This window comes from Conger conger, chromosome 9 (assembly GCF_963514075.1).
Source record: "Conger conger chromosome 9, fConCon1.1, whole genome shotgun sequence".
Lineage (NCBI taxonomy): Eukaryota > Metazoa > Chordata > Actinopteri > Anguilliformes > Congridae > Conger > Conger conger.
In genome coordinates, this window is record NC_083768.1 from 46,717,945 (window position 1) to 46,743,224 (window position 25,280).

Sequence of the window (25,280 nt, forward strand, 5' to 3'; positions counted from 1 at the left end):
CACTTGACTGGAATCCAGCGCTTTAGTAGACAGTACCACCACCAGTCGAGCATTTTAGAGTGATACACAGATATGGGGGGGGGGGGGGGGAAATCACAGACTGGAAAGACCATAGGCGTGGGGACAAGGCAGAGGTGGGGACACTGACCTGCTGGATAGGTTGAGCAGTTCGTGCTTGTCTGCCACGGTGGACTTCTCCTCCAGCTCCCACATCAGCACGTTGATCAGGTGGGAGTTCTTAATGACGATGGGCACTTCCTCGAACATGTGCTCGAACCCGATGTTGGCTTTCTTCAGCCTGCGGACGAGAAGACCGGCAACTTATTCAGGAGAAACCTGCAAACTGCAGCCACTTGAGAACTATAGCTTCTGGGGGGGGATTTGTTGGTTGATCGTTGATTAAACTGTAAACATGAAATAAATGTGTTTAAGTCCTGTACAAACTGCATACAGAGGTGCTGTGTCAGGTTAGCTTTACCCTCGGTACAAAATGCAAGAAAATGTACAACCGTTTTTATTTTTCATCTCACATTTTTTTGTGGATGATTCTTGTGGCACTTTCCCATACAGGTGTCAAACTTTCACTTGCCTCAGGCTCTAAAATGAGACGTTTCTCATGGAGTTTTCATATTTTATGGATAAAAGGCTTGTCATTTGGGAGGCGATAAGGTGAAACAAAGTGTCAAAGATTCTCTATTAGAATAATTTTGCGTCAATTCAAACAGTTGGGGTCAATCTGACCCCGAACATAAAAAGTGCTCATAACATCTTAACATAATATGAGGGCCGGGAATTGTGATATATCCGTCATACATCCTCAGCGCTGACTGGCTGGCTGGATTTATGAGGACAGATGAGCCCGGCCTAGTGCGGGCCAATGCCAGATCTGATTGGTATTCAAAACCGAACACAAATATTTCTTGTGTACTCGCTGACGGGCCAGCAACAGCATTACCGCCGCCTGACACGGGGATGAGCAGAGCTGCAGGCAGGACACGTACGGCTTAATAAACCCCTTTCATACCAATAAAGCACCCTTGACACAAATGTAAATAAGAAATAGAGGCAGTAAAAACTAATGCTAATGCTCCTGCCGCGATGCGCATAATGCCGACCGCTGGCCGGACTAGCGTGCCCGAGTGTAGGGAGGCCGATGACTTATTTAACTGAAAGTCTCCGTTTCTGAGACCTCTCACAGACACAGGCTTTTTTTAAATGTTATTTTTTAAATGTTTATTTTTTAGCTATTCAGATTAGCTTCATCGCTCCGACGCAGGAAGGCAAACGCACCTCTCCGGCTCAAAGTGGGGGGGGGGGGGGGGGGGGGGCGTTACTTAGTTTCGCCGTTTGAATGAGGGAGAGAGACGTGGAGTGCGTGTGTGACAAGGGGGGAGGGTTAGCATTGGGGGGAGAGGGGGAGGCAGAAATGGTGTTCGTGAGGGAGGGGGGGGCGCCCTTTTCGGTGCAATTCCCTCGCGCCAGCGCTGTCAGATTTGGCCACGGAATGCTGGCAGCCCGAAAGCCCCTCGGGATTGTGGGATGCCAGGCGTGCGAGCAACATGCCAGCGTGTTTCCGCCTCCCACTGTGAGGGAGACGCATTGTGATGACACGGCCTTTGTCAATAGGATCTCTCATTTACCCATTATCCATTTTATATAATCAAACTCATCACGTTTCATTCATCGTTCTCCCAGGCAATATTCCTGAACAGAAAAAAAAAGGTGCAATATCCAGAAACGCGCAGTTATTAATAAAGCATAAACCTCTGAATTCTTGGCATGGCAGAATTAATAATATATAAGAAATTATATTTTATAACATTTTCTTTTAATTTCAACATCATCACAACTAAACCTATGGGGTATGGAGACACGCATACATACAAAGACACGAAGACAACAGACCTGGGTCAAATACGCAATTGTTTTGGCCGATTACTTTTCTGTGCTCGATTGATCTTGCCTGGTGCAATTGAGCCAACCGAGAGGACCAGAAGGTGGAGTTTGCACTTTGAGAGCATTTCAAAGGCATTTCCAATACACCAGACAATCTCGGTAAAGCTTAGAAAAGTATTTGAATCTAGAAGCAATCGACCCAGGTCTGGTAAGCAAACGTGCACAGACCCTCACGTCACAGCCAATCCTGATAATTCGATGCAGACCCCAAATAAATAGACGTTTTACAAGTAGTCTTAAAGGCCCACACACATCAGCGTTCTCTTCCTTGTTTTAGTATCCAAAATGACCACAAATCATTTTATTTTTTATATAAAGTCCCTACCCTGGCCCAATTTCCCCTCCCCCTCCATCTCTTGTAGTCCGCTCTCTGTGTTAACATTTAGTAACGTCATACGATAATTACGCAGAAACATACGTCATATCGCAATGATAAGAAAAGCTCAATGACACAAAAAATCTGTGTGCGGGTCTAATACGCACACACCGAGTGAGAGGTTCTGACGGAAACCACCCTCACTCCTCTGTTTTGGCCCCAGGCTCCCCCTCTCTCAGTAACCTGCGGGAAGCTACTCATCCCTCATCCCACCCTCTGGCTGGCTCTGAGGCCCGTGTTACTGATTAGCCACACTCAAATAATACAGCATGACAACAAAAAAACATTTCATATAATAAACATGGGGATTTTACACTGTGATTGGGATATCCTGAAACGATATCCTAGAGGGTCTATGAATCGCATCTATTAATAAAATGTCAGAAAACAGACAATGTTTTTTTTTTCTCTCAGAATTCTTTGTGGATGATTCTGGTGGCACTTTCCCCGTACAGGTTTCATTGCACACAAGCATTCAAGGAGCCAGGCATTGTTGGATATACACCTTGCTGGACCTTGGTCTCTCCTTGGGCTTCCTGGTCACTTTGTCCCTTCTTCCACTATTACATTACATTACATTATTGGCATTTGGCAGACACTCTTATCCAGAGCGACGTACAGTTGATAAGACTAAGCAGGAGACAATCCTCCCCTGGAGCAATGCAGGGTTAAGGGTCTTGCTCAAGGGCCCAACGGCTGTGCGGATCTTATTGTGGCTACACCGGGATTAGAACCACTGACCTTGTGTTAACCACTACGCTACAGGCCGCCCCGCCACTATCCTTTAGAGCTTTAGAAAAGACAATAGCGGTTCTTTGGCAGTGCTACATGAATGCACCCGGCAATTAACCGAGTTAGCCATGGTCAAAACACGTTTCCAGTGCAGTGACAGCTCAGAAAGATTATTTATTATCAACCACCAAGGCTATATGCACATCCAAGTGAAGGATAAAATAAAAAGGCTAAACTTCAGCCTACTTGTACTGGTAAGACTTTATATAATGATATGTATCCATTTTACTAATTACAGGTATACAAAAGCACTTAAACATGACACCCAGCCGAATGAATTAGAGAAACTAAATGCAATTACATGCAAGGAAACACAAGCAATGCGCACAAGAATTCAAGGAGTCCGGCATTGTTGGATATACACCTTTATCTACAAAATCCATTCAAACTAGAGGCCTACAAGGCAATCCAAATTCTATACGTGGGCGAGTTGCTTCTCAGTGGCATTCAAATTATAATCTTCCCGATGCATTTACTTGGGTGTGAAGAAAGGTATGAAAAATGTCCCTGATTTCACACCTTGAATCTGTAAAGAACGGCACATCAATATCTGTGTAGACCCTACATTGCACAATTCCAATTAGCAGTCAGCTCACTGAGAGCAAATTCCTTTTTCTATTTTTCCATGGCCTTACAAGCCGATGCAGCCAGCAGGACATGTTGGGAACGGAGTTAAATCATGTCCAATTACAAGCCTTCTATCAGCAAGGAAACGGTTTAGTATCCTAAATGGAAAAAATATACGGCCGTACCTCAGTGATATAAACCATTCAGGAATTGGGGTTGAAAAGTATGGAATAATTCCTTGCATTACTTAAGGCTTTTGCTCGTATTTTTCCCCGTTCCCCATTTTCTTTTTTTCTTTTTTAGTCATTGCCAATTCCCGATCCTAGCGGGACTCAACGACAACATCCACTGCGGTCCTTAAGACCAGAAACTAGCACTCGCCCGCAAGCAGCGCCAGCAAAGCAAGCCAACACTTCTCCCCCCCCCCCCCCCCCCCACTTGGGTTTGTTGTGATTAGTTACTAGGCAAAGTAACACACCCGGAGCAGGGAGGCCATTTTGTTTCAAGCAGAGTTTATGCAGTGCTGCAATGCCAGTCAGTGATGAGGGAGAGGAAAAACCCGGCTCGACGGTTCGCTCTGTGGGGACGCAGCTAACTATGTCCCTGGGGCACCCCGTCACCTGCCGGCAAACGATCCAGCGCGCGCAAAACCTACACCTGATTCCTTTGCTGGCTGCACCACCTGGCCACCCTGTCAGCCTAATTTATTTAAATAGGCTGTCATTCCACAAGCATAGATGTTTTAATAACCAAATACAACAAGACTGAAGCAGTTTTTCTGTTTTTTTTCATGTTAGCTGTCCAAAAGACAGACCATTTCATGCAATTGCGAAAAACTATATTTGTCCGGCCTGCCAAGCGGGTGGGTACGGAAGGACATGAAACCATGACAACACAATTTACCGGAATCCAAATGCACTGCACACACTCCATTATAAAAGCACGGCAAATCGCATATTCAAAATACAATTAGTATAAATATATTGATAAAACAGCCAAAAATGTAATGAGATTTCCCTGCGCAAAGGAGGCAGACAACAAAATCATCAGGTCGAATGAGCAGGACGTGCGAGTGAACCGCGGAGAATAATAATCAGACGGCGTAAACAGACTGAGGAAGAAAAATATTCACGTCTATCAGCGCATTCCCTGATACTACCGCCCAGAGACCCACCTCCTGGAGCTAAACCACCAGGCTCATCACCACAATCATCTCCAAGTACACGCCGACCCTCAGTTTAATTGAAAGCCGGGGGTTTTTCTGCAAAGTCACGTTGTCGTGTTGATACAGTGTGCAGTGGGTTCCCTCCGTATGTGTTTTAGCTTCTCCAGTTTGGAGGAGGAATTAAGTACAATCTGTTCCACATGCATATTTTTCCTGTTTTTCAGATATTCGTATCATCCCAGAGCTTTTGATTTTGTTCCATTCTGATCCAAGTAAAACAATGGCAATTTTCATGGAAGTATGCATATTTTGGGGTCAAACTGCAATATTTCAGAGCAGTTTGTAAAACCATTTCCCACGTGACAATGTATGTTTTTGTATAATTATTGCCAGATTGGGGGGGTGCTAACAATTAGCATTTTTGGAAGAGTTTTTTGATTTGAAGGTGTGAGACAATCATATAATGAAGTGATTTGTTCTAAGTTTAGTAGACCTCAACTATGCTATAACAACCCAAAGCACATTAGCATTTCACTTTACTGTTTGTTTTTTTTGTTTCCATTGGAGATCAAAACATTTAGCGAGAGGTGTTCAGAATTGACACGTGAATATCATGGGCTGCCAGTCCCGGCATTTGTATCTACATGCAGGTACACAAAGTTATAGTAGTAATAACTTTCACCAATTGGGTAAATCTGGTATTCTAAAAATATGAGTTGAATATGAGATGGTATATTAGTCGTAACCATGTAACTTTGTGTATTTATATTTGTTACATTATAACATAATAACATATAACATATTATATTATAAAGACTGAGAAAAGAATCCGGTAACATTCACATCATCGTACTCACAATATCTGCATAAACAGTGTAACAAATATTGGATTATTTTTTATGCAGTTGCCCAACAATGAGTCCATGTTACCTAGCAGTTCAATAATTGCACATTAACAGAGAGCACTGTAAATAAAATATATCAGCAAAGTGCCAGGTGGAAATTGGTTACATTAGTTATATTCAAGTAGTTATAATGGGAAATATAGCGGATCTATAATATACAAATAGCACACAATGTTTGTATTTTATTACAACAATAAAAACAAGTGTAACCTATTTGAATCGCAATATTCTTACATTATATGACATTTCCTTATAGTAATTTGCTGTTATCCAGAGCGACGTACAAGTAATTGTTCTTGTGTTCAATAAGGTGGTGTTTCATGTCGTGCTGTATGGAAACATAAAACCTAATCTGCAGAAAGAGTGCTTTTACCTTCACTTCCTGAAACATCTTCATAACAAAATTAAATTATGGCTTGATCGGAATGTATGCGTGGTTTTCAAATGCATGTTTTATTCAGTCATTTCGATATATTTGAGAGGAAGAAAACAAAGGTAGGTTTAGAAATAATAGTTATGCGCCTGAGATTAAAACAAGTCATTTCTCTTGGTTCAAGGAGTGAATAAAGTTAGATGGGTTTCAGCAGAAATACGAAGATCAGAGCAGAGGAAGTCAAAACACGGGAGTGAACGGCAAAGTGAAGCATTACTTGAGTGGGAGAGGAAATTAATACACAGTAAGTAACCTCCACGATTTATGAGAGTCATTGATCAGGGTCGGAAATATGTATTTCCGTCTCAAGAATCACATCCCTGAAATATTACATTAGGCTACTGTTAATGTTAGCTATTAGCCTTACAATTTCGGATCAAAAGAAAATCTTACCCGTTATGTTCTCTGTTGGTGCTAAAAATTTTGAGTTTGACACAGTTTTTGTGGGCAGCATGCTTGACACCTGGTGTTAACCAATTAGAAACTGGAAAGGAGTCCGGAGAGAGCGGGTTTTCTTGATGATAATGTTAGAGAAACAACAACGTTCTGCAGCTACTAAGCAGTTAATTAGCGCTAATTATTACTATTATGATCATCATCATTAGCTGAATGTTACGCCTTTCCAAGTTTCACGTGGGTCATCGATTCAGGTGTGAAAACACGGATTTCCATCTTGAGACGGAAGAATCACATCACTGCTATCATTTTCCATCATAACCACCGTCAAACTTTCCAACCAACAAAGAGCCGCCAGCACAGAGAAAATAGTTTTTGTTCTAAGTGCATATATGCTCTAACTTCTACAAGAAGGGCTAACTTCAATCATTATTTTCGGTAATGCTACACAAAATAAAACGTGTATTCGATTATCTATGTCAAGTAGCTTCAACCATGTTCTGGAAAGCTGAAGGGCTTGCTAGCTTTTGTTTTTATCTGCGAGTCTCCTGGACCAGTAAGGCAGACCTCTATGATTGATGATAAACTTAAAAATAGTATATTCCCTGCTCAGATAAAGGTATGCAGTGACACACCCAATATAGAACAAGGAGAAGAGAACACTGCCTTGTGAGAGGAGTCGGTGTGGTAGTCACGGGAGGTGCAGTCTTCCTACCCCTCAGGCGAGAAGTCCTTTTCCTTGCAGATCTCCATCAGTTTCGGTGTCAGTCTGTAAGCCTTCAGGCACAGGGAACCCTGTGCAGTCTTGATTGGGTCTGAGCAAGAGAGGTGAGAAAACAGCAGAGATGAGACAGTCACATATCAGCTCAACCGTTACCTGTGTTCACAAGTCTCTTTATTTCAGCTGCTATTGTAGGCGTTTTATTTGATTTTACACATGGCTGGTGCACTCGGGGCCAACCTGGGCCCTTGTTAAGGACCTCTAGCAGAGATGCCCTCTCAATCTGCTTCATGTCCATGTGGGAGCCATGTTAACCGTGTCTACGGCTTCTCGTCTGCCTCAAAAACCGTCAGGTTTGGGCGGAAAGTGCAGCGAGCCGTTAAACTGTCAATCAATGTCACGGCTCTTCCTACTAGACGCTTCAATACAGTGGAGGAAAAAAAAAAAAAACGTGCTGCAAGCTTTTTCCGAGACCCAAATACAATGCATGAATAAAAGCTAAATGTGAGTCTGTGGGCCTTTATGGGTACATGTAGATGTAACCATACGGAAAGCGCCGGAAGATTTTATAAGTCAGTCGTAGTGGATTAATTCTGCTGTCAGAAAGAAGACATTTTCTGTCTAAAAGGCTTTATTAACCTTCCAGCGAAGCTCAGCAGAACTGTCAATCACGCGCGCCTACTGACACATACGGAAACGATTCTTAAATTTCCGACACATTTCCTCTCTTTCTTGTCTTTAAATGCTATCTGTCACCCCGGAACAGTGTACAATAAAGGAGGCTTCCTCCGTTGTATCATTCCACTCCTGGAGTCACAAGGAACTCGAAATGATGTAAAGGTCAAAAGTCAACATGTTATCCAAGGAGACGGATTGCTAAAATGACGTGAAAGATGTTACGATTAAAAGAGACAACAGACTAAGCTGGCTGTGTGCAGCCCGACGCAGTAAATCTTTAGTCGAGAGCCGCCTTTGAAAAAAAACGTATTCCCAACCTAAAACGGCTCATCACTTATCTTGTTCGCTTTGAGATAAACGTAGCTCGCGCAGATTCGGGGTCCGGGTAACGCTTCGTTTTTTTTTTTCTGTCCGTTTGATTAATTCGTCATTCGTGATTCGCTGTGATACACCCAAGTGACTTCTGACTGTCGCATTAGCACAACACTGGCTCATTTGTCAGAGGCAATCAAACATGTGACAAATTCCTCCATTCCTTTACAGGCACAAGCAGACACGCCCACAACCACAGAATTAGCACATACTATCTAATTCTTAAACTCATGTTTGGGGCCTTGTATTACATTCAACCGGAGCGACATTGGCTCAGGCAGAGGGTTGCCGGTTTGATCCCACCCTGGGTCTGTTGAGGAGTCCCTGAGCAATTCACCCGACCCCATAACGGCTCCTGAAAAGCTGGTTGGTGCCTTCCACGGCGTTGGTGAGTGAATGTGTGTACGAGAAGCGTCAATTGTACAGCGCTTTGGATACAACCGCTATACAAATGCCAGCCATTTACCTTTCAACAACCATTACATGTTACCACGTGGAACAGGTTTTTCCGTTTAATGTAAGGGGGGAAAAATGCATATTTCAAAAGCTCGATTTTGCTGGTCCAGTTGAATTTTTTCATCTGTATGGTAAAGGGTGTGGTGCGCTAGCCGAGAAGAAAACCCTGGTCTCGGCTAAATGAGCGGGGTTCGTACCAAGGGGAGCCAGCCAACTGGCGTGTCCAGAGGCTTCGGTGGCAGGACTGACAGGGGGAGCCTTCGCCTCCTCTAATCAACTGAAAACGCTGCCATTCCTCCCTCAGCTCGAGGAGCTCCTTTCCCCACTCAACATACGCGTTATTGATGGGCAGTTGACAGAGTGGCTTGTATTAAGAATGACAAATGGCCGAGGAACATGTGCCTGTAAGCCTGTCAGAGCTGTTTTAAGAGGGCTGGCACCATCTGTCAGTGCGGGGCGGTAGGAACAGGGAGGAGGGTGCGCGTGAGTGAGTGTGTGCGTGTGTGTGTGTGTGTGTGTGTGTGTGTGTGTGTGTGTGCGTGTGCGTGTGTGCGTGTGCGTGTGGGAGGGGGGGCTGGTGGCTGAGTGCGGGGGCGGGAGAGGGAGTGGAGTGTCAGTGTGAGGGAGAGAGAGAGTAGAGGACAGGGAGTGGAGTATCAGTGTGAGGGAGGGAGAGGGTAGGGGACAGGGTGTGTCAGTGTGAGGGAGGGAGAGGGTAGGGGACAGGGTGTGTTGTATCAGTGTGAGGGAGAGAGAGGGTAGAGGACAGGGTGTGTCAGAGTGAGGGAGGGAGAGGGTAGAGGACAGGGAGTGGAGTATCAGTGTGAGGGAGAGAGAGGGATTGAGACATGGAGTGGAGTCTGCTAGTGTTGGTATAAATATTTGGGCAGGTTGGTATAAATGTGACCAAACAGCACCTGGTTATATGCTCCATTACATCCTCCTCCCCAATGATCTCGGAAATTTCCAGAATGACGGGCAGAGGCAAAAAAAAAAAAAGAAAAGAAAAAGAAAAAAATTTCAAGAAAATGGTCTCAGGGAACAGTGAGCCGGTTTGATACGGATATTCACTGCAGCTTGTGCGGCAGAATTTTAAAAAAGGGGAAAATGACCTAAAGCTCCGATACGCCACACATCTGGTGTGGGGGAGAGGGTGGGAGAGAGGAAACTTACTGACAGGGTTGTGCGGGGCGGGGGGGGGACGGCGGGGGTGGCTACTAAAAACAGTTAAGGTTTTGTGTGCGTCCCCCCCACCCCCGCACAAACCCCTCCTCCATCCCCCACTTCCTTTAATCAGAGTATATAAATGGCAGTTGCTGGCAGGAGAGCTTTCGGGTGGTTGGGGGGGCGGGGGGGGCGACGTGTCGTAACCGTATAGTCGCACACTAAGCGAGGTTCCAGAGGCGCAGTTCTCCCTGACATCTGGTCGGGTTCCACGAACCGGCGGCGAGAGACGTGGGGTGGGGAGGGGAGGGGGGGGGGAATTGGGGAAAGACTAGTTGGAAAGAAGGAATAAAAATGAAGCGGCTACTCAGGCATTCCAAAATGTACACATCAGGGCTCTGATAGCAAGAAAAATAAACAGCGGAGAAGGAAACCCTGTCTAGACGAGGACTGCTGCAGAGGCCCAGACAGACACCGGGCTGGTATTTACACAGAGGGACCTGCCAAGCCTGGCCCAGGGAGGGAGGGCCAGCGCTGGGGGGAGGGCCGCGGAGAGAAGGGGGGGTAGGAGGAGGAGGCGCAACAGACCGTGGAGACCAGAAAAAAAGGACGGGCGGGAAAAAAGAAAAACACTGAAAGATGCGCAAGCATAAATATAGAAGTAAATAAGCTGTGGGCGGAGGGCCTTCTGAAACGTGGGGGGGGTTAACGGTGTTGACCCTTCTGACCTCATAACTTTTCAACCGACTGAAGTGACTGCAATACCATTGTTTTGACCCCCTACTTTTTCCGGAACTTTCTCAATTTTCTGAAGCGAAACCAACAACCCTTGCGGCTTGGGCGGAGCCACTTGACATCGGGGTTGGGGAACTGAAAGGGGTTAAAGCCCACTGAACAGAAGCCGCAGAAACCTCGGAGCGTCGTTCATTAGCCGCGCACGAGCGGGCAGGCAGATTAGATTTCGGCGCTGGGCGTACCGTAGATAAGCACCACCGACTCCTCGATGGCATGCTGGTAGCTGAACTGGGAGTCCAGCAGGGCCCGGCTGACGAAGGAGCCGTAGTAAGTGGACTGGTACCAGCCCACGTGCAGGTGGTCGATGTTGACGTGACGCAGGCTGCGCATCATCTCCATCTGGTACTGAACTGGAGGGGGAAAGAGACACACACAAACACCCAGTTACACGAGCCGGGAGAACAGCCGTGGACAACCGTCCTTAGGCTCTTCTTAAAGGCCCACGCACATCAGCGTTCCCTGGTTTTAGTATCGAAAACACCCACAAAAAATTCACAGAGAGCAGTGACATAGGTCTTGTCTGCCAAAATAGACTTGGATCAGTATGGAACACAAATCAAAAGCTCCAGGATGATGTGAAAAGCCCAAATACACACACAATGTTTGTGGGCCTTTAAAGACACACACACCATTGGCTAATTTGGCTTAGGGGAGGAAAGAAAAAAATAGAATGATAATAAATAAATAAAAACCGACCCACCTATTCTTTCCTTTCCTCGCCAATTCAAAAGGAAAAAAAGTATATGATGCTGTCAAACATACATTTAGCCCATTTAAAACTGAGGCAGATAAAGTTAGTTGCCACTTGTGCTAATCCTAATATTCATCCCCCTCATCTCCAATGGACTCCCATTGCTTCCTTTGTTTTAAAGTCCTTATTTCTGTGGCCTAGTCAGATTGCTTACCAGGTTACCAGACTGATGTGTTGCCTGCATGAATTCTATGAATTCATAAGTTCCACATGAGGAACAATGGTATCCAGGCAACAGTAAAACCATAGCCAGGCAAATTCCAAGATGCAAAATGGTGGTAGTAGTAACAGCTGCAGAAGCAGTAGCAGTGTTTTGTTGCCCTTTACCAAGTCATGTGGAACATGCCATGACCGGGAAATGGATGCTTCTAATTAAGAGCTTCTCCTTCCTCTCTCATTAGAAAGAGCAATACTACTGCCCCTGGGTTTCATCATATCGGCACGTCATTCCCATTTCCCTCCATCATTTGAAAATGGACCCATTGGATTCCACTACCAGATAAAGCCTACTTCAGTGCGGTATTTAACAGACCTGGGTTCAACTGGTAGTCATTTTGCTTTTCTGTGCTATTGAGCTTGCCAGGTGCATTTGAGGCTGCAAGGAGGAGCAGATGGGCGGGGTTTACACTTTCGATTTAATTTGTTCCAATACACCAGGCATGCTTCGTCAAATGCAGTATTTCAATCCAAAACAAATGCGATTTGAACCCAGGACCAGTACTTAACTTGAATATAAACACCTCAAAAGAATGGAGATTCAATTGGGAGGCTAAAGCAGGGGTGTTAAACTGAATACCCAGTGGGCCGCAGTATCTGCAGGCTTTTGTGGTTTCCTTTCAATCAGCTCTCAATTAAGGCCAAGAAGGCATCTGCATTCTTAAGCCAATCAATGACTGGAATGAATCACGGGTGCTGAGAACAACACAAAAACCAGCAGACACCACCAGAGTGTGAGACCTGAGGGCTAAAGGTTGGGCCAGGTTAGAACAGATACCAGGACAAGCCGGTCACAGAAGAAAGGAAATGTCCAAATTAAGCAACGGACCAGGAAAGCGCAGGGAAAATGGCCAACGCAGGGGAGGGGAAGCGCAACTCGCACTTCAGCCGGTTTAACGATCGGGGGGGGGCGCAAAATTCCCACGAGACGGGGGCTGCCTGCGGGGACCTCGCTCTGCAGCCCGGAGGGAATTAAGTCGTTCCGCGGCGAACGCGGACCTTTCATCTGTATCTCCCCGGACTGCATCGACACGGACAAACACCGGCTCCCACCCCCTCCCCCCGCCACCCCGCTGACTCTCAGCCTCCTTATCACAGTTTCTGGATCGAGCCGTCCGTTCCCCGCAGCGTGAGGTACGTGTTAAAAGCAGAAATATTGGTTTCACGCTGGCCCCGCTTCTCCTCTGGCTTGGCAAGCTGGCTGACGGTGCGGGAGGAGGCAGGAGAGAGGATGCGGGAGCTGGGACTGAGAGAAGGGGACTCCCACCGCAGAGGAGGAGAACGGGGCTAATAACCCCCCGCCCCAGAGTCGTCCCTGGACGGGCATACACTGGAAAAAATTAACAAGCACGGCTCAGACCCCAGATAAGCCTGCCTCTCCGAAGGCCAGGAGCAGACTCACGACACAGGCCGGAAGATCCCACCGAATCCCTGTGAACGAAAACCGGTAGACCTATCTCCCCATCAAGAGCGACCTAATCCCTTCTCAGACTGAATTTGAGTTTTACACAAGGGGAGGGAAGCGGGGAAGGAAGGTTTAAACAAAAAGACAGAAAGAAAAGTGAGCGGACTTCAGGAGACGGTTCTCGTTGTCATTTAGCGACCGTAACTGCGCTGAGGTCGACCGGGGTGACGAACGTTGTGAGCAGGTAGGAGACGGAGCGGCAGAACAACCGGAGGGAGAGGGAGGGACAGGACGAGAAGACTGAGCCTCTCTCTGTGGGCTGTGCTGGGAGCACCCTGGCGAAGAATTCCCTAGGCCCCCGCTGCGAAAACACAGACGGGCCTTGAGCCTGCCGCGGGGCGGAGATATTTTAAGAGCCGGTCTCGTCCGGCCAGCGCCTGTCACGCACGTCTAACGTGGCCCGGGCTTGTGCCAACCCAGACAACGTCTCGAGAAAATAAACACATAAATCCTGCATGTGGAGGATCTTATGCGGGGGCAAAGACCGCCACCGCAAAACAAGGGTCCTCTCAGTGCAAGGGCCATCATGTGAACACCGGCAAATCAACACAAACGCCCTTCTCTGTCCGACCAACTCCGTTCCTACGCCTTCATCCGGATACCTTGCGCTTTTCGGCAACACTTTACTTGAAGCCCTCGCCATAATAACACGTTCATATACACATGACGTAACAGCTGTCACAAGATGGCATAACCGATTATGTCGGTTGCTGTGACAGACACAAGATGGCATAACTGATGTCAGGTTATGTCAAAAGACCTAAAACTGTCATACTTTGGTAAACATTTCCCAATTAAAAATATGACACTTTTATATAATTTGACATCAACTAACATAACAGCCATCACAAAATGGCATAACAGATTATGTCAGTTGATGTCAAATTATATAAAAGTGTCTTATTTTTAATCTGTAAATGTTTACCAAAGTATGAGAGTCTTAGATCTTTTGACATAACCTGACATCAGTTATGCCATCCTGTGACCACTATATGTCATGCGTATGACAGTGTTGTCAGCCTTATGGGGAGGGATTCAAGTAAAGCGTTACACGTTTTACTTACCAACCCTTACGACACTTCCTCAAATTCACCCGGCCTCAATCCTGAAACACTGGCATATCCATTCAAAAGAGGACATAAGGCAAAACAATTATTCATCGAAGACAGATTGAAGACACGCCGTTTCAGGACGGAGTGCACAGAGCGTAAAGACCGGTTGCACAGCTGAGACAGGGACCCGTGGGATGAGCTCTTCACGCCCCTACGGGCATACATCTCCCCGCAAGAGCGATCATCAGTGCTGGAAATAACGCAGCCACCCAGAAACGCCTCCATGCTCACCGGTTGGCACAGTGGATAGCACTCACAGCAGGAAGGTCCTGGGTTTAAATCCTGGCCTGAGCAGAAAGGAGTTTGCATGTTCTCCCTGTGTGTGCGTGGGTTTCCTCTCACAGTCCAAAGACAAGTTCGACTTGGGGGGGCATTAACAGGGCGTTGCTGCAAAAGACCATGCGTAGTCAACTTACCCAGTTTAAATAAAATAAATAAATTAAAAGTTTGGGTGGTGTTTGACTGTTAGGGACAAACTGGCTTCCCGAAGTAGTCCTTCCTTCCCGCCTTATTGTCATCTCAATTAAATTCAACGCAACTGCTGGGCTAATGAAAAACAGCCTGTGTCAGAGCGAAGTTTATTTCAGGTACGCCACGATTCTGTTCCACGGAAGGCTTTCGGGTATTTATGCAATAATAATCTCAGAAGAGAAACTACCGCTACCTTGTCAACATGACTTTCAGAATGTACCAATCCTCCACAGAAAGAAAAAAAAAAGAAAAAGAAAAGCGCATAAACATTCTTCAACGCAGCGCACAGATCTGACCACAAACCAGATTTCTCAAGGGCAAACAAGATGCACATTGGGAAAACAAAAAAATAAAAACCGTAAACCGCCAAAACACTTCAAACGACAACAGAAAAAACAAGATAATGAGCATCTTGCTGATCGCACGCTGTAATTACCCAACGTTCTGAACTAGAAAACTTTACCCACCAAAAAGGAAAAAAAAAAAAATTAAGACATAAAACGGCGGGTTGCATGAAAGAAATATGAATTTGGCATAACGTTACAATAACGTTTTGCAAGCTTGATATCGCCTTGTGAAGAAAAAGGCCCGCAAACTGCCGCAAGCGGAAATGAGAAGCGAGGGCAAAAGATAAAATAGAATTTTAAAAAGCGCTTAAATGATCCACAATTAGCTTGGGGGGTCTAAAGAATTAATACCGCTGAAACTCATAAACAAGACTTCTAAAATGTCAACTCTATCTCCGGGCAAAGGCCGATTCAACGACCAACAATTCAATTACAGTGAGTCTAACGGGCAGAAAAAGATCTCTTGTGGGTCTGTGGAAAGCAACACACCTATTTCTGATATCAGGCATGTAGAATGTAAAGAAATACACAAATATACCTCAATAAAAAGCTGTAAAGGGATATATCTGTAATTCAAAGCATCTACCCAAGCTTCCTAAAGTGGGGAAAAAAGGACCTCGAGCACTCAATCCCCAGAAACCTTTGCAAGTTAAACCCAGCCTAAGGCACCAAACAGGTGTTTATGAAGCAAACTCTTACCACGCTCATACACAGACCAAAACAGAACTGCATAAATCTGGTATGTTCTATTTAGGGGCTGGGTACTACTTCCACAGGAGAATACTGTACTAGTGATCTAAGCCACCCAATGTAACTTGAGTTCAGATTCTCCCTCCCCCTGCCTCCACCCTCTTAACCAGAACCTAACACATGCCTGATAGAACTGCCAACAAAATCAAATAAAATAAACATGATAATTGAAAAAGAGGGTCTGGCCAACCTGAAATTCAGTGGTGGAGCTGGTTTGATTTCCAACAGATGACTGATGGCTGAAGTGAACACTTTAACATTTTAAAACACAACTTAAAGAAAAACAGAACGAAAACAAAGAAAACTGACAGTTCCCAGTGACATTTGCATTTTAAGAAGAAAAAAAATAGAAAGGGACATTTTTACTCCGAGGTGACCATTTTAGGAAATCCCAGAATCCTTTGCATGTGATCAAGGGGATTCAGGATGCAAGTTGAGTGCTGTGCTATGGGTTATTTCCAAGAAGCTTTGAAAATCTCCCTTTACATTTTTCATATCCAGGAACCATTACAAGGGTCTTCCTGAAATAGACTAACAATGTGTCCTGCAGGCGATTCAGTTCATGCATGCACCTTGCCTTTCATCTTAAAATATGTGATGCCCCAGAGCTTGCATCACATATCCCTAATTCACAGCAATTTTTGGAGAGAAAGTGGGAAGAGATAGCTAAATTATTACAATTTTATTAGTTTCAAGGCCTTTTAAGAATGTTACATTACATTATACAATACATTATATGTTTGTTTAATCAACAAGAATGATGTCACCAATAGGCCTAACCTCCTACCTGTAAACCCATTTATCATAATCCTGGTTATCATAACCATCAGCATCATATACGGATTTAAAATTTCTCTGACAATGTTGGGACTCGAGAGGTAAATAAACATTTGGGTCTTGGCTCCTATATCCACTCCTATATCCCCTGGAATTTAATTGCTGCAATGACATAGCAAAATATTAGTGGAGCCTCTCCATCACAGCAGTAATATCACTTTGAATCTCCTGACACAGGCGTTATCATTCATCTCTGACACACTCGCACCCACACCGACATCCCTGTGGGAGGGGAGCTATGCATAGCTTGTTTACAGACACAGTCTCTTGGCATCAGAGTAGTTTAAACAGCGCATAAAGTATAGATTTTTAAAAGTTCCAGACAATAGGGGGGGGGGGGGGGGGAGCAAAAAAAACTTTAATAAAAGCCAGTGTCTGCTGTAAACTGGCATTGAAACAAAGTTATGATGGCAGGAAACAATGCGAGTCGAAATATTTATGCGTCAATGAAAACTCTCAAATTAGACATTGAACTTTGACCTCATGACATGAAAACCAGTAGGTGCCCGAGGACCACAGCGGACAATCTGCCATTGATGACATCACACTCAAATGCTTTTTTGTGAGAAAAGCATCAAAGGATAGGAGGAGACTGAACTTTTTATTTATTTTTTTACCCATTTTCTTATGTTTTCTTTCCATATAAATAGACCATCTTAACATGCTATGGCATACTGCTTGAGGGCCCTTACAGAAACAAGCAGACTTTCAGCCTCGACAGAATGCAGGCAAATATCAGCGTCAAGGAAAAAATTTAAATATGGGTGGAAGAGGGGTTGAGGGGCACTTCAAGCCAAAAGCCAAAGCCCTTCACATTTTCATCCAGTAAAAAAAGTGGAAAATCCAACACCCACACCAAAAAAAGCTAAATCTCTCATCCCCTTATAGCGCTGTGGCTCACAGGAAGCTAAGAGCAAAGCTCCAGCTTTCCCCCGCTATCTGTTCTTTTCAACCCCACGAAGAGCTACAGATCTGCCACATTGGACACCTGCCTCTTAGCCCCTGGGAGATGGTGGTCACAGCCTGTTTGCTGCTAATTCTCATGTCCGCTGTCGTGCCGTGACCTTTCGAGAGGTGACCTTTAATAGGGACCGAGACCGCGGACCCTTTTAAAGAAGCCACAGCCATATAATGAATCGAGACACAGCGAGAATGCGAAAGTAGTCTCATGAAACTGAGAGAAAAAAAAAAAAAAAAAAAAAAAAAACTGTTATTTTAGGGTAGCCTGAATCATCACTGGAGCACAGTCTTTGTGCAAGTTCCCACACGGAGGTAAGGAATAAGGGTTAAAAAAAATCTGTACTCCGTGAGCTTTCCATCCTCTTTCGGTAAATGGGATTTTGGACGCTGTCTGAGGGGCTGAAGTCCACCCCTTGCAGGGTCTCAAGACCAGGGTTACAGTGCCATCTAGTGCCTTGGATGCCAGAACGAGCAGACATACCTCACAATGAGCACAGCAAAAAGAAGCACTCTTCCCAAAAAATAGATGCTTAAAAATGTAACATTTCAATTTTGCATCGAAAAGGAAACGTTGCAAAAAGGGAGGCTGAGGTTCTCAAGACAAAGCGGTACTTTTCAGACCGAACGCCCAGAACCCAAAGCCCACACTCCCCATCATGCCCAGCCAAGAGAAGGCGGTTATATAAAAGAATCGCGCTGATCTCGATGCAGTCCTAGTCGCCGTAGGAGCTCATCCGCACTGTTCAATATCATATCTGTCCTCACAGGCTGCCAAGCAGAACTAAGCCCCTTTAAGATCAGGGGCATGCGACTGCAATCCTCTGGCATTGCAGGGTTTTCTCCCCACCGCCCTTTTGGTATGGTGACCCTGGAATCATTTACCACATCGCCCGTTTTTCTCAGAATCATCGGAATCGCCTGAAGGCACAGATGCATCTCCCAGCCCTGGAGGACTGAAGGTGCCTTTCTCTTCGACCGTCCCCTCCGCCGTGGCTAACGGGGTTTCGGGGCCACCGTTCCCCCGAGGGGGGGCCACGGACGGTTAAAGAGAGGGAGCTCGAAAAGACGGCGCGTTTCCGGAGCGCGCCACGATTCGAACCGGCAACATCAATTTCTGCTCCTATGCAGTCAGCCACAAGCAAGTCGCTCGGGAGAGATAAGAACTGGGCGGCCGAACATCCTCCCAAACTTTCTTTGCAGAGCGGCTCGACATTAATCCACACTCGTTCCCAAATCGCTTCCCCCCGGAGTGTGGGCCTTGGCTTCGTCGATATTTTAAATGTACGAGGTACAAGATGTTAGTCCTTCGCTTCAGATTCATGGCGTTACAGAGCGCACTTCACAAGAGGTAGAAACCCACCTGTGAAAACAAGAATAATAAGTTAAAAGAAACACGGCTGGTCTTATATAGTGTTCAGATGTTGCACAAATCTAATTGTAATTAATTAGTTTGAGGCAGCAGTCGCATAATCAGCAGCCTCAGTTTTGTTTTTTTTTTGCCACACCTCATATACCCTGCAACAAATGACCTAGCACCATCTTATCTTTGTGTTCTGAGATATGATATTCACAGATAAAAGGAGAGGTAGTCACATGTATGGTTATCTTTTAATCACCAATTGCTTGTTCATGAAGCGCATTTTGTTGGTTGGCTCCTGATGCCAAAGATGATGTTGACATTTGTGAAACTGAACTGGAAGCCCAAAGTTTGGAGATAATTCTGGCACAGACGCAACATCCAATCAAGACGGTTAAGTAGTGCTAAGCAGAGCTGGATGGAGATGAAAAATCATCACTACCAATCAAGCCACTGCAGACTCTCATGTCTACTTTCCAGATCCCAATGCAGAAATGAACAATGTCACAATCTGTCTACATCAATGCCGCGCACTGGTTCATACATCTCACTTTCTCGCCAACCCACCAGCCTCCCTGCACAAATTTCCATGAGCCCACAACACGACCGACAGAGAGCGAAGGGCTCGCACCCCGAGAGGAAAAGCCAAGATGAGAAAATGGGAGAGCAGGAAAAGCTGCAGAGTACGTCAGATAAATCTGAGGTAACCAAGGTTACGCTGCTGACCTCAAATCAGTCCCCTCTTGCCAAGCCTAACCAAACTGCTCTTAAATAAACACCACGTATTCATCTCGTGCTCTGCTTTCCGTCAGGCCAGGGGAGCTACGCCCTGTTTTATGACAGATGGGGCCCCAGAATAAAGTAGAGTACAATAACACTCAGACATTTTCCATTAAAGAGAACTCAGCTGGGGCTCGGGAGAAGGGAGGAGTGTATGGTAATATAACGCGGTTTTCACTCAGAATGCATTTCGAGGCACCGCGCTCTGACCAACTTTGCCTTCTCAGACTGCTTCGCAGACGACACGCCATCTTGGGAAAAAAAATTAATTACCGAGATACGACAATAAAGACTAACAAAACGAGACGGGTCTTGCACCGCACGACCCGACAGAAACCAGAGCAAGGCTCGATGAAAAGGCATGTGTAGTGCCATTGTAATCTTTTACGGCAGACTTAAAAAAAATAAAATAAAAAAATAAAGTAAATAAAATAAGAGTGGGTAAATGTGGGAAGCCGATGGGAAGTGTTGGCAGTTGCCGATATTTCTGCACTCAACAGCACCTTGGGGCCAGACAGTCAGGCCAGAGGTAATCTCGTGTTGTAATCTCCTGCCTGCATGTTTGCTAATCAATCAAGTGAAAAGGGCAGCTGTGGCACCCAGCGTATTTGGTGTTGTGGATAGTGCGATGGACTCTCATGCAGGAGGCCAGGGTTCAAAGCTCACCTGCTCCTTATTTTTTTCCCTTTTTTATTTAACTCACTTTATACATTTTTCTTTTTTAAGATTCAAAAACAAATTATACTTTTTGTCCAGGGGGTTTGGGGAAAGGCAATCTTAACTGAAATGGGTCCATAGGAGTAACTCTCAGTTTAAAGGGTAGCACAAAGTTTGCTTCTGCAGTAACACTGAGTAAAAAGCGGTCGTCTGCCCTCTCGGGTGCCGTTGTGGGCAAAAAAACGGCATGGAGGGTGATTGGCTGCACTCTGGGGTCGGCCGGGCGAATCCTGTTTGACGAGGATGATGCACTCAGGGAGCGGTGACAGCACCACCGCAGAAGACACCAATTTACTCCGGTCTCCAGATCGCAGCACCAGCCCCGCCGACCCCATTCCCTCAGACCCAGCCAACCGAGCTTTACAACCGGGCACAGCGCAACTAGGGGAGGGGGTTAGGAGAGCGCTATATCTGCACAATGTCCCTTTGTGCACAGCTTGAAAAGAAAAGTATCAAATGCTGTTGCAGGACCCGCTGCGGGGTACTCCAGTGGAGTATCTTCAAAGATGGAGAGCGCAACAATGCGGGTGATAATTATAATTTGTTATTTCGCTGACGCTATCCCAAGCGACTTGTTTGAAACTGTCGATTCGACAATGCGGAGCAATGTGGCGTTAAGGGCCTTGCTGAAGGTCCCAACAGCTGTGCAGATCTTATTGTGGGGCCACCAGGACTTGAACCAACGACCTTCTGGGGTCCAAGACATGTACCTTAGCCACTAGGCTACAGGCTGCCCCAGTGCGATCAGCCCGTAACAAAATACATGAAGAAATAAATCTGGTCTTCCGCTTTCCACCTCGTTTGTCGCACAGGCGAAAAATGGGTTTCCGCTCAATTTCTTCCCAGTCCTCTTACATACATATTCCACACGCATGTACTGCCCCCTGCCCTGCTGCAGATGGGACCACGCCAGCGTCAGCAGGCATGGGAAGCAGGAATCCGTGCAGCGGGAAAAGGAGGCTTGAACCGGCTCTCGGTGGTGGGGGCAGGTCGTCACGGGAAGCTTCACACTCCGTACCGGGGCGACATGACAAGAATGCATTTTCATTGACGGAAAGCGGAGCACAGGAGGAGAGGTTCAGATAGCGCCTCACTTCAAGCTGTACAAACCAGATTAAAAAGAACCGGCGAGGTCAACGCGTCCATCGATCTGCCCGCACCGGTCCAACCCGCGGCCCGTGGCGAACAGACGAGGCGTTTAGCGGCTTGGCTGGACGGCTCTCCAACTGCATGCCTACGGACATGCGCAGCGCCGTTCTGCATCGGCCTTTGTGTGCCACGATGCTGGGAGCTGCGAGTTCAGTGACGCAAGCTTGAGCGCGGTGAACACGCCGTCCTTGAGCATCAATCTCTGACAGGATTTAGGGCGAACGCGCGGCACTCTTTCTCCCCCACCAGGCCGCGGCACGGAGGGACAGCCGAGTAAAACGGTAAATCCCCCCCTAAACGACACCCCGACACACGGGCTAATTCCATGCGAAAGCCAGGGTTTACAGACTAGGTGCTCCAGTGAGCAGGTTCCCGGCCGTGGCCGTTTGCCGAGAGGGGGGCCGTGTTTGTCTATGTCTTCGTGAGCTTTGTTCGGGCAGCTTTGGCCTCCAGCGAGGCCTAGCAGGACGGGGGACTCGTTCATCCCTGCCCTAACCACCACAAACACTTCACGCATTAATCCTAAACAAGCCACCATCACTCAGGCAGCAGTATTTACAGAGCCCTCCAGCGGAGCAATAAGGACAGATGGGCTGCTCGAGTCGTAAGTGGGGGGGGAAGCGCCGGCTCAAATTCGGGGCACCGAGGGCACGTCTGCGAACTGAGGTTCTTACGCGCGGTCTAATTATCCCGGCTGACGTTTCCCGACCTCTTCCTCCGCCGCGGGGTCAGAGGAGAGGCGAGAAAGTGTCTCATAGCGGGGCCGGTCGACGCTTAACAAGCAACCCCGTGGCTCCGGCCGTGGCGGCTGACGGTTGAGGTCCCAGAGGGCCGAGAGCCAGGCGGCTGTCGAAGGGGCCGCGGGGTCTGACGGAGGACCGGCACGGCGTTACAGCCGGATGCGTGAGCTCGCATCCTGACCGCGACCTCCCACCGGGTCCCCGCAAGCACATTTATCTGAGCCAGAAAAAAAAAGAAAAACCCGAGGCTGGGGTCACAGGGGGTATCGGCAAGAACCCTCTTTCTCGCTCGCCCCCACCTCCCACTCACGCAGCTCGCTGCTCATCTGGAGGGAGGTGATGTAACGTCGCACCCTCGGCTGCGTCGCCGTGCCAGCGGAGTGTGAAACCGGCGAAGGAGGCGAAGTCATTAACATCATTACAACTTTCATCCTCTTTTGTCGCCACGGCGCTAAACAAACCCCGTTAGAGCCACCCCTCCGAGACGGCTCTGGCTTCTGTCAAATTCTCCGCTTAAACAAATTTGTTCAGAATTGCGAGCGGAAAGGGAGGCGACTGCCGTCGGTAGATAAGTCTATCAGGGCCACGCAGGCGCGTGTCGCGTTCGAGGTGACGAGGTCCCGGTTCGCCTCGGCACTCGCGGGCCTGTGAAGTGGCTCACCGCCGTGCCCCCTTGTCAGGTGCATGAGGCGCGACGGCAATTAGGGAGGTTTTGTAAAAGATGCCTGTGTCGGGTTCGTTAGCGCGTAAACGCTGCGCGCGGGCCTGCTAACAAGGCCTACACCCGAATGTTTTACGCGAGAGGTTACGCCGCTCGGGGAATAACTCGAGTGACTCAACCCCTCCCCGTGCGCACGAGACCGTCAGGGTCCCGAGAGACCGAGTCGCCGCTGTCTGCGGGGTTCAGGGGGATTCCGCCGGCTTTCGCTCGTACAGCGGCCGCGCGACGCTTTAACGAGCGCCGCGCAAACTAATGAGCGCCGCCGAGTCGAGGGAAAACCTCCCGCAGACGGAGGTCAATTACAATTAATATGCGCCAATTATGGCAGCCTTATGCACCCGCGCTACAGCAAGCCGCAGAAGACGCACCCGTTACTGCGTGTCCCGAATCCCGTCTCGGGGAGAACGGACGGGAACGGGGCCTTCTCGTTTCGCCGGAGGAGCTCCGACAAGGACCGCAGGTACCCGCCGAAACGTGAAACGCATCTCGATAACAGACAAATAACCGGATAGGGATTAAACGGCAAACGGGGGGGCGCTTATGAGTAAATTAAAGCTCGGGAATTTGGTCGGACATTAAGTACCTCTAAATCTTCATTCCAAGGACCATTGACCCGCTGTGCGCTTGGCGCATCTAAACGCACAATTACCCTTAGGTTCAACTTCAAATTTTGATGACTTTTTCCAGATAAAAAGCTCCATTAGATGTATGCGTCAGAGTTAGAAGGCATTAGATAAATGTGTCACATGGTTTCTGCAGGGAAAATTACTGGCAATTTTTAAATCTAATCTCTAACAGTTATTAGCGGCGACCCCATGGGTCTACCTAGCGCTTCAACTCCACCCGTCACATACCACATACTGGTAATATTTTTAAAGTTCAGAGCACAGGGACTGAAACGAGGAGGTCAACGGCTCAAACAAGCCCTGAATCTGCATCGCATACTTGAAACGACGAGAAGAGGAACCAGTGAATCAGACTCAACGAACGGGAGCGAGTTTCAATAACACGGACACTGTGAAATGACACCTCTGGTGTTTTGCCTAGCACTTCAAAGGAGTGGCGCAGCACCAGGCTTATTAACAGGGATAATTAGCAGCGTTTAGACACTGGATGCTAAATGAGAAAGTGGTCTTTGCAGCATCATTTACAAACATGCTACAGATGCAAGGGAATTCATTTCCCCACCCAAGAGACGGAGAGGTGGCACAATTATTAACTTGCTGTGAAAACAAAGTACAAAACCTGGCCAACTGTGAAAAAGTAGCAAAAGACGCATTGATGTAGTGTTGCGATGTGGACCTTGTGCTAGTGCCTGTCCATGCACCTAGCCGGAATACTGTTCGAGACCATTTTAATGCAACAATCCTGCACAGTTACACACAGTCTCCAAATAAGTACTGGGGCATGGGATACTGACAACGGAAATGGTGCTACCTACACAGCGAGTGCCTGGATTTCAGTTAGGCAGGAGGAAGCACAGAACCCTCTTCAAAAATCAGGGCTTGAAAATACGACAATCTGTGAGCGCTTTCTACACCAGACACAGGTGTGTATGCGTGTGTGGGAAGTGTGAGCAGTCATAAAGAGACAAATGGAGACGACGGGGGAAAAGAAGGGAAGAAAAAAAAAAGAACAGGCGTTTGAAACGCTGCCAACAACGTGCAGGGGAGTGCATTTCGAAACTAATATTTCTCCCATCACTGCCCTCGTGAGGGGCGCGGTGCGGCGTGCCTCCCACGCAAGCCGTAGGGTTGTAGTCTGGCCCGCCGCTGGTCTAAGCAAGATTTATTGAAACTTTAAACCGGGTTGCTGGCCAGAAAATGGGGGAGAGGTGGAGATGGGCTCGGCCGCCCCATCGGCCGGGCGAATTAGGCACTGCTCACCAGAGCAGCCGTTCAATGCGGTGTTTAATCCCATGAGTGCCTGCATCCGTCAGGGCCAGGAGGAGGGGAGAGATCGTACGAGTGTGTGTGTGTGTGTGTGCGAGTGTGTGCGAGTGTGTGCGTGTGTGTGTGTGTGTGTGTGTGTGTGTGTGTGTGTGTGTGTGTGTGCGTGTGTGCGTGCGTGTGTGCGTGCGGTGTCAACCCAGCCACAGTAATTCCCGCAAACCCACCGGGAAGGCTTTAAT

At 47.2% G+C, this 25,280-nt stretch overlaps 1 protein-coding gene across 1 annotated transcript in view; it reads right to left on the bottom strand.

Annotated features, from left to right (window-relative positions):
• Positions 1-25,280, bottom strand: part of eif3hb (eukaryotic translation initiation factor 3, subunit H, b) — an 87,371-nt gene that overhangs the window by 21,815 nt on the left and 40,276 nt on the right. Inside the window, exons 3-5 of the mRNA XM_061253754.1 lie at positions 10,959-11,126; positions 7,306-7,405; positions 149-298 (exon numbers count right to left, since the gene is read on the bottom strand). Of these exons, the coding sequence (XP_061109738.1) occupies positions 149-298; positions 7,306-7,405; positions 10,959-11,126 (418 nt within the window). The remainder of the gene's footprint in view (positions 1-148; positions 299-7,305; positions 7,406-10,958; positions 11,127-25,280) is intronic.